Below are 10,619 nucleotides of genomic sequence, written 5' to 3'. Positions count from 1 at the left end.
AAGTAGAAGTCCTCGTCCAAATCGAGGTTAGTGGTTGTTGTTCTGATGTCCGGAATCTCTTTTCGGTCACAGGAAACGATGGTGGAAACATTATGTACAAAAAAACTTTAAGATCAATGCAAAAAAAGACAGAAAATAGCATTATTGGTCAGGAGCCTGTAAAACGGCCGCCATTCCCACCATTCTAATTACAATGTGCATCCTTGTGTGTTTGAGTGTGATGTTTATTCACATTTGTCTGTTACAATATGTGATAGGCCTGCATGGAGATGTATGCATATATTCCTTCTGTTCATAAGTAGCTTAAGTGTTTAATTACTCTGTCTGTTTGTCTGTCTGTCTGTCTGTCTGTCTGTCTGTCTGTCTGTCTGTCTGTCTGTCTGTCTGTCTGTCTGTCTGTCTGTCTGTCTGTCTGTCTGTCTGTCTGTCTGTCTGTCTGTCTGTCTGTCTGTCTGTCTGTCTGTCTGTCTGTCTGTCTGTCTGTCTGTCTGTCTGTCTGTCTGTCTGTCTGTCTGTCTGTCTGTCTGTCTGTCTGTGTTACAGATGTGCCTACGTGCATCCGTATCTGAGGCCGCAGTGGAGCTTATCCTCTCTCCCTCTCCAAGACGCCCTCCTTGCAGTGAGGAGAGGAGCTACAGCCAGTGGCCCCTCCTTCTCCGGTTCTCATTGGCCGAGAGGAGCCACCTCCCTCCTCTACCTCATTGGCATGCAGGCAGTGCAGTGTGAGTGAGTGAAGAGAGAGGAAAGAGAGAGCGAGAGGGAGCAGTCAGTGCTGTAGGGAGGAGGAGAGTGAGTGAATGAGAGCTGCTGGATCTGCTGTTTGATTGTTATGCGTACCCTGCCACCACTACAGACGCTGCTGATTACTCCGCTAGTTAGCCACACTGCTAGCAGGAGAGCCAGGGGCCACCAGGAATCAGGCTAGCTGGGCTTCTCCATCCTTTGAGCAGGGGACGTAGCCACGTCGTGGAGTGGAGGGGGCTAACACTACTGTTTAGGTACCCGCTTCTACTTCATCCAAACATCCCTCTCCCCACCACCACCACCAGCAGCCCGTTCGCTCCTCTCTATGCCCTTGTCCTCGGTGGCTCCTCTCAACTCCCTGGCCAGTATATGGATAGAAGCTCTCTGTTTCAGCTCATACAAGAGCAGGTAAGCAAGCAAAGCAGCGATTTGGGGTTTCTATGGTTACCGTCTCCTGCCAGCAGCCAGACGCTGTCTGTCTATCTAAAGATGTAAGGCATGAGGCATCAGTGAGAACTGCTGCTAGGGGAGAGGGGAGTGGGAAAATGGGCATGTCGGCACACTGGGGTGGAAAGTGTAGTAGACTGATGCTACTGAGGAATACTCAGGCAATATAGGGTCATAGAAGAGTATACCTTTGAAGGTGAGGTCAGATCATGGATCAAAGTTTGCTGAGGTGGCAGTGGCGTATTTTCCTGGTTTACCTGTGCAGCAGTGTTATGAATTAATTGATTGTAGGTAGCGGTGGTAATGATGGATGGTTGGTCCTGACCTGATGATTTTACTGTGATCAGTGGGCCACTCATCTGGGCACTAGTTTTGGTTGTACCTGTGTTATTGTTTGCCATAGGTCTGTCTAGACGTCTAGTCTTTTTCCTAGTCCTTGAGTATCTCAAAGACACTCAGAGATGTTACTCTTGGCCAAAAAATAACCCAGAGGCAATGCTGTGCTCTGCAGTATCAAGGTCCAGCACAAAGACAGCCACAGACAGCCACAGACAGCCACAGCCTCAAGCACCCTTTCAGCTCTCTAAGGAGGCATTTATTCATCTTTGAACATTCTTCACATTTTTCAGTTCTAGTATTTAAAGTGTTTTGTTAGCTAAATCAAAGCCTACTTTATTGCTTTGTTTTATCAACTTTGTGTGTGTGTGTGTGTGTGTGTGTGCTAGTGTTCATCTTATCAGTCTACCCCCCCTAACCCTAACCCCCCCATCCCTCATTCATGTTATTAGCTGACTGGACCATCCCACTGTTCTGAGGCACCAGTGGGGGATTTGCCTGATTGATAGATAGAATGGGCAATCATTCTGCTGAGAGGGAGGCATTGATTATCTGCTGCAGGGTTTAAGGGTCACGAGGGGCCTATCTGTAACACATTGATCAACAGACTTAGAGGTGTGTGTGTGTGTGTGTGTACGTGCGTGTGCGTGTGTGGATGCCCGTGTGTTTTACCTGACCTTTTTTCAATATGTGTGTGTGTGTGTCTATGTATGACAAGGAGAAAGCCACCAAGGAATATTGAGTGAATGTGAATGTGGTTAAAGGATGTGTTGTGGTCACGGTGGTGGTTTTCAAAGTTCGCAAGTAGCAGCAGGCATAGTGAATCGTTTATGAGCAAATCCTCGAAGATACAAAGGTGATAGCGTGATCATTTACTTGTAGCTTTAATGTGTGAGGTTTCAGTGGAGAAACACTCTTTATGTTAGAGGGCTAGTTGCAGGCACCTCTTTCATATTGGGCTGCTACATCAGACTCTGCAGAGAGAGAGAGAGAGAGAGAGAGAGAGAGAGAGAGAGAGAGAGAGCGAGAGCGAGCAAGAGAACGCTACATGAGTGACTTTATTAGTCTTTGTCTGCAGGAGGTAGCTGTGCTGAGCTCAGGCTGTCCCCCCCCCCCCACACATATATATTTATTTAAATAGCAATGACACTTAATAAGGAAACTGGGGGCTAGAGCTCCACCATCACTGAGCCATGCAATCATTAGTTGATAAATATCTCCTCTGCGATTCCCCTCCTTACAGAGTTATTTTCACCTGCTACATAAAGGACAGGGTTATACCGTTTTGACGTATATATGCCAAGCACAGCGTGGATGAGGTTCTTATGTTCCCTTTCCTTTTCCTAGAGGTCTGATACCGTCAGTGTGGTACTTTTCATGCGCGGCATTTGAGGAATGTCTCTTGACGTTTTTTTGTGTGACAGTGCTGGATGTGTAAATGGAAGAAAATGTAGTAATCGGTTCGAGAGAGAGCTGTTGTGGTGGCCTGGCTGCCACCATCTTGCAGTCAGTCAGTGCCACAGTAGCCTAGAATGCTGCAGCCGTATGATAATTACAGAGTGGCCCAGTCAGAGAACAGCTGTGGATACCCGGTTAGCTCAGACACTAGCGCTATGGTAATACACTGCCATGCAAGTACTACTGCAACACTTATACTACTCTCAAAATACTGCAATACTCAGATGCTTCATGTGTACTACTACACTACTACACCACTCTAATACTACTACAGTACTATACTGAGTGTACAAAACATGAAGGACATCTGCTCTTTTCATGACATAGACTGACCAGGTGAATCCAGGTGAAAGCTACGATCCCTTATTGGTGTCACCTATTAAATCCACTTCAATCAGTGTAGAGGAAGGGGAGGTGATAGGTTAAGAGTCTTGAGACAATAGAGACATGGATTGTGTATGTGTGTCATTCAGAGGGTGAATGGGCAAGGTATAATATGTAAGTGCCTTAGAACGGGGTATAATAGTAGGTGCCAGGCGCACCAATTTAAGTGTGTCAAGAACTGCAACTCTACTGGGTTTTTCATACTCAACAGTTTCCCGTGTGTATCAAGAATGGTCCACCAACCAAAGGACATCCAGCCAACTTGACACAACTGCAGGAAGCATTGTAGAGTCCACGCCTCTATGAATTAAGGCTGTTTTGTACACTCAGTGTATATTGCTGCACTCCTACTACTACAATGCTAAATTAGCACACTCATGTTACTACAGTACTACACTCCTACTACTTCATAGATAGGCACTGCACAAATAATTACTGAAAGTACCTAGAACTTCCTTATTTTTATTTATGGCTGCGGTTTGTTCCCAGGTCAGGGTCTTCTCCCCTTCCCCACTGTAGTGCTGGTTGCTCAGTTAAGTGAGGTCTGCACTGGGGTCAGCCTCAGTGGCTAGTTGCTCTGCTGACGGTAATAGAGGTCCTGGGGGTTAACAGAGAGGTCATTCCCCTGCAGCCTCCTTCTCATCCGCACTATTTCATCCCCCTATCTTCATCCATCCTCTTCTATATTTTTCTTCACCCTATCTTATCCTCTTTCTTTTCGTTAACCCTTTCACCCTCTCCATTCCTAGGTACTGGTGTCAACCCCCCCCCCCCCCCCCCCCCCCCCTTGGGCCCTTAGCCCTCCCCTCTTTCATCCTCCCTTTTCCTCAGCCCATCCTTTTATCCATTCCCCTCATTATCTCTCCAACCATCTATATCCATCTTTTCCTACTCCAGTGCTCCACCTCCCCCTCTAACCTTTTTTCATCCTCTCTCTTCCCTCTTTATCTCCTTCCGTCTCTTCTTCATACACACATATATTTATATAGCCATGACACTTAATAAGGAAACTGGGAGCTAGAGCTCCACCATCACTGAGCCATGCGATCATTAGTTGATAAATATCTCCTCTGCGATTCCCCTCCTTACAGAGTTATTTTCACCTGCTACATAAAGGACAGGGTTATACCGTTTTGACGTACAGTGGGGCAAAAAAGTATTTAGTCAGCCACCAATTGTGCAAGTTCTCCCACTTAAAAAGATGAGAGAGGCCTGTAATTTTCATCATAGGTACACTTCAACCATGACATGCAAAATGAGGGGAAAAAATCCAGAAAATCACATTGTAGGATTTTTTATGAATTTATTTGCAAATTATGGTGGAAAATAAGTATTTGGTCACCTACAAACAAGCAAGATTTCTGGCTCTCTGTAACTTCTTCTTTAAGAGGCTCCTCTGTCCTCCACTCGTTACCTGTATTAATGGCACCTGTTTGAACCTGTTATCAGTATAAAAGATACCTGTCCACAACCTCAAACAGTCACACTCCAAACTCCACTATGGCCAAGACCAAAGAGCTGTCAAAGGACACCAGAAACAAAATTGTAGACCTGCACCAGGCTGGGAAGACTGAATCTGCAATAGATAAGCAGCTTGGTTTGAAGAAACCAACTGTGGGAGCAATTATTAGGAAATGGAAGACATACAAGACCACTGATAATCTCCCTCGATCTGGGGCTCCACGCAAGATCTCACCCCGTGGGGTCAAAATGATCACAAGAACGGTGAGCAAAAATCCCAGAACCACACGGGGGGACCTAGTGAATGACCTGCAGAGAGCTGGGACCAAAGTAACAAAGCCTACCATCAGTAACACACTACGCCGCCAGGGACTCAAATCCTACAGTGCCAGACGTGTCCCCCTGCTTAAGCCAGTACATGTCCAGGCCCATCTGAAGTTTACTAGAGAGCATTTGGATGATCCAGAAGAAGATTGGGAGAATGTCATATGGTCAGATGAAACCAAAATATAACTTTTTGGTAAAAACTCAACTCGTCGTGTTTGGAGGACAAAGAATGCTGAGTTGCATCCAAAGAACACCGTACCTACTGTGAAGCATGGGGGTGGAAACATCATGCTTTGGGGCTGTTTTTCTGCAAAGGGACCAGGACGACTGATCTGTGTAAAGGAAAGAATGAATGGGGCCATGTATCGTGAGATTTTGAGTGAAAACCTCCTTTCATCAGCAAGGGCATTGAAGATGAAACGTGGCTGGGTCTTTCAGCATGACAATGATCCCAAACACACTGCCCGGGCAACGAAGGAGTGGCTTCGTAAGAAGCATTTCAAGGTCCTGGAGTGGCCTAGCCAGTCTCCAGATCTCAACCCCATGGAAAATCTTTGGAGGGAGTTGAAAGTCCGTGTTGCCCAGCAACAGCCCCAAAACATCACTGCTCTAGAGGAGATCTGCATGGAGGAATGGGCCAAAATACCAGCAACAGTGTGTGAAAACCTTGTGAAGACTTACAGAAAACATTTGACCTCTGTCATTGCCAACAAAGGGTATATAACAAAGTATTGAGATAAACTTATGTTATTAACCAAATACTTATTTTCCACCATAATTTGCAAATAAATTCATAAAAAATCCTACAATGTGATTTTCTGGATTTTTTTTCTCATTTTGTCTGTCATAGTTAAAGTGTACCTATGATGAAAATTACAGGCCTCTCTCATCTTTTTAAGTGGGAGAACTTGCACAATTGGTGGCTGACTAAATACTTTTTTGCCCCACTGTATACATGCCAACCACAGCGTGGATGAGGTTCTTATGTTCCCTTTCCTTTTCCTAGAGGTCTGATACCGTCAGTGTGGTGCTTTTCATGCGCGGCATTTGAGGAATGTCTCTTGACATTTTTTTGTGTGACAGTGCTGGATGTGTAAATGGAAGAAAATGTAGTAATCGGTTCGAGAGAGAGCTGTTGTGGTGGCCTGGCTGCCACCATCTTGCAGTCAGTCAGTGCCACAGTAGCCTAGAATGCTGCAGCCGTATGATAATTACAGAGTGGCCCAGTCAGAGAACAGCTGTGGATACCCGGTTAGCTCAGACACTAGCGCTATGGTAATACACTGCCATGCAAGTACTACTGCAACACTTATACTACTCTCAAAATACTGCAATACTCAGATGCTTCATGTGTACTACTACACTACTACACCACTCTAATACTACTACAGTACTATACTGAGTGTACAAAACATGAAGGACATCTGCTCTTTTCATGACATAGACTGACCAGGTGAATCCAGGTGAAAGCTACGATCCCTTATTGGTGTCACCTATTAAATCCACTTCAATCAGTGTAGAGGAAGGGGAGGTGATAGGTTAAGAGTCTTGAGACAATAGAGACATGGATTGTGTATGTGTGTCATTCAGAGGGTGAATGGGCAAGGTATAATATGTAAGTGCCTTAGAACGGGGTATAATAGTAGGTGCCAGGCGCACCAATTTAAGTGTGTCAAGAACTGCAACTCTACTGGGTTTTTCATACTCAACAGTTTCCCGTGTGTATCAAGAATGGTCCACCAACCAAAGGACCTCCAGCCAACTTGACACAACTGCGGGAAGCATTGTAGAGTCCATGCCTCTACGAATTAAGGCTGTTCTGAGGGCAATATTAGGAAGATGTTCTTAATGTTTACTACTACAATGTTTACTACTACAATGTTTACTACTACAATGCTAAATTAGCACACTCATGTTACTACAGTACTACACTCCTAAGGGTCTTCTCCCCTTCTCCACTGTAGTGCTGGTTGCTCAGTTAAGTGAGGTCTGCACTGGGGTCAGCCTCAGTGGCTGGTTGCTCTGCTGACGGTAATAGAGGTCCTGGGGGTTAACAGAGAGGTCATACCCTGCAGCCTCCTTCTCATCCGCACTATTTCATCCCCCTATCTTCATCCATCCTCTTCTACTTGCTCCCACCATATTTTTCTTCACCCTATCTCATCCTCTTTCTTTTCGTTAACCCTTTCACCCTCTCCATTCCTAGGTACTGGTGTCACCCCCCCCCCCCCCTTGGGCGCTTAGTCCTCCCCTCTTTCATCCTTCCTTTTTCCTCAGCCCATCCTTTTACCCATTCCCCTCATTATCTCTCCAACCATCTATATCCATATTTCCTACTCCAGTGCTCCACCTCCCCCTCTAACCTTTCTTCATCCCCTCTCTTCCCTCTTTATCTCCTTCCGTCTCTTCCTCATGCCCCAGCACTCCTAAAGGGGAAAGGCAAAAGCATGTAACCATAGCAATGATGTGGCTTGTCAACGCGTCATCCTACTGCTGTTGGATCGCTTCAATAACAGCTGCCTTCCTGCACCATCCCCTCCCTCTTCTCTTCTCCTCTCTCACCCATCCTCCCTCTATCTCTTTTCCTTTCTTCCTCTGTCAGACAGTCAGGAACCCCACTACCCTGACTAAGCAAAAAGGCTCCGCTTACAAGCATCATTCACGTGACTCCGTTTTCCTAATTAAATGTATTGATTGTTAATAGTTCTAATTACCAACAAAGAACAATCCTTCACCGCCTCTTCACCTTCTCAGAAGATGGTTGCTCCTGGTACTTGTTAAACCAGGCTGGCCTCACACACTAGACGTAACATAGTAAACAAAAATGCGGGATATTCAAATCAGTGCGATATGTTACGTGTGGCAGGCTTATATATGACATACGTTTACTTAAGGGAATAATGAAAAGAGAGTTGCGTGTTTGAATTTCATCACGGACAACTTTAGCATTTTAGCTAATTAGCAACTTTTCAACTACTTACTACTTTGCAACTACTTAGCTTGTTTGGTAACCCTAACCTTAGAACTTTAACATAACTCCTAACCTTAACCTTAACCCTAAACCCTAGCGTAGCTTACATTAACCACCTAGCTAACGTTAGCATTAGCCACCTAGCCACCTAGCTAATGTTAACTCCCAGTAAATGATAGCAAAAATCTTTGGTTAAATCACATTATCTGGTGGAACAATCTGTAACTAAGAGAATTGGTCATCAGCAAAGGATAGGAGAGTTGTTCATGATGAAATTGCCATTCGAAAGAAACATACAGTAAGTTCAGGGAACCCTGTGGGAGAAGTGTTGTCAGATCAAACTGCCATTCAGCTCATCTTGAGTCATCTTCTGCTTGAAATCCCACACATGTCCAATTCATTGAGAGGGAAACAGTTCAGCTACAATGACACACGCAGGCAGAGGAATTATGTTTCTCTACATGTATCCACACCAGGAAAAAGCCAAGGCACCACACAGTATTGTCTTCTAAAACAAAGAATATAATAAATGATACTCCTTTGCAGAGTTTGAACGACAGAGGAACTGTGCCAGCATAACAACATTAGGGTAGACTCGTTGAACATGCATACATGTGTACAGGCTCATAGATTACATTTAGATATCTAGCCTAATAGACCCCTGTCTGTGTTTGCAAACATTGCTGCAGGAGGGCGAGGTGCGTAACTTGGTGGCAGAACAAATGGGAGTTCTTATAGAACGGCAACAAAAAAAAGCCTCTAATTTACATGTTGCTTATAAGTGCATTTCACACTACTTTTGGATTTCAAGGCTCGTGTGAATGTCCTACTTAATATCATGTTTTTGTCATCATCGCAAATCAACTGCATTATACTTTAAAAAACGATCAAAACATAATTGTAAGCATATGAGAACCCCAAAAAGCTATTTTGTCCAAATGTAATTTAAACATAAATCTAGGCTATGTTGAATGGGCGCAGATGGCGATGGCTTTCTCACTGCCGTCAAGAGGGCGGCAGGGTAGCCTAGTGGTTAGAGCGTTGAACTAGTAACCGAAAGGCTGCAAGTTCTAATCCCCTAGCTGACAAGGTACAAATCTGTCGTTCTGCCCCTGAACAGGCAGTTAAGGCCGTCATTGAAAATAAGAATTTGTTCTTAACTGACTTGCCTAGTAAAATAAGGTCAAATAAAATAAAAAAGAGTTGCACACATCTGTGTGTGATGTGGTGGGTACTAGAAAAGGGTCTATAGACCTTTGCACAGTGACCAGACTGTACAAATGTACCTAGGTAGTTAGGCAGACAGTATCTAGCTACAACCGTGTCTATGCTTAGGCAAATATTTTTTTTATATAGTAAAACCAATTTATCAGTTTTAGAGATTTACAACAGTTAAATTGTTGCATTGTTGCTTCTACTCACTGTTAGCTAGTAAACTTAATAATTGTTATTTACATCTGTGATTTTGAAATCATAACCAATGTCAACCCTCGTCAATTATGTTACATGTTACACAGCTGGCTAATACAACTATTTACAGTTAATGTTACACGTTTGCTAAAAAGTTACAAACGCAAGGCCTGGCGCATAGTAACAAGTTGGCAGGTGCCAGGCTAACTAGCTAGCTATCTCCAGTCGTGCTAACGTTTGCTGGTCAACCTAGCTTTAGGTGGCTGGTTGTAACGTTGTAGCTTGCTGTTTAGTAGCTGGCCATATCTATAACTAAAAAGAGAAGAGGTTTTACAATCGAGATACAATAGATCTCCGAATGTACAACTAATCTACTTTTACTCATAGATATGACTACCTGTAGTTGTTTAGCTAACTTAGCAAGCTAGACTAGCTAGCTACCTACCTAAGTTTGCAAACATAAAAATGATGTGTAACACGTGTTAAGTTAGCAAACAGAAAAATGAACTGTAACACATGTTAGCCAGCAATACACAATATGAGTTTCAGTAGATAAACTAAAGTTAGCTAGCAAGGGGGCTTGCAGGAAAAAATAACTTACTTAGCAAGCCACAATATTTGTGATCTTCCCTCTTGGTGCTGCCATTGGCTGTAGCTGAGCTTTTAGCTAAATTCAACTCTTTGTTTAAAATCCTCTTCGCTATATTCCGGTTGAAACATGTATGGTTGAATGTGACCATGTAGCAACAGAAAAAGGCTCCATTGTTGAATTTGTGTTGGTGAGAGGAATCACTTGAAGCCATTGCGGTCTGGTCAGTTTTTTCAGTTTTGACCAAAGGATTGTGATATTGGTGTACGTCTCCCTTTCAAAAAAGCCTGCATTAGTGGAGGGACAGGGCAAGAGCACGAAGCACCACCCCACACCACACGGGTTGTAGTCTTTCAGAGACTGGAGAAAAGCTGTCAGCTTGTATATCTAGCAATGAATCCGTTGATAGGAACATCATTGAAATACTTCCATTGGCTCTATCAAACAAGGACAACCATATCAAGGACAAGGACAACCATATTTAGGACACCA

The 10,619-nt window shown here is 44.1% G+C and overlaps 1 protein-coding gene across 1 annotated transcript in view; it reads left to right on the top strand.

The window, feature by feature from the left end:
• The first annotated feature begins 714 nt into the window (after positions 1-714).
• The window catches only part of rhbdl1 (rhomboid, veinlet-like 1 (Drosophila)), a 57,939-nt gene continuing 48,034 nt past the window's right edge, over positions 715-10,619 (top strand). Inside the window, exon 1 of the mRNA XM_020454573.2 lies at positions 715-1,152. Within this exon, the coding sequence (XP_020310162.1) occupies positions 1,114-1,152 (39 nt within the window). The 5' untranslated portion in view covers positions 715-1,113. The remainder of the gene's footprint in view (positions 1,153-10,619) is intronic.

The sequence above is a fragment of the Oncorhynchus kisutch genome, linkage group LG20 (genome assembly GCF_002021735.2).
Source record: "Oncorhynchus kisutch isolate 150728-3 linkage group LG20, Okis_V2, whole genome shotgun sequence".
Classification (NCBI taxonomy): Eukaryota; Metazoa; Chordata; class Actinopteri; order Salmoniformes; family Salmonidae; genus Oncorhynchus; species Oncorhynchus kisutch.
This window is presented reverse-complemented; position numbering and strand designations above follow the sequence as displayed.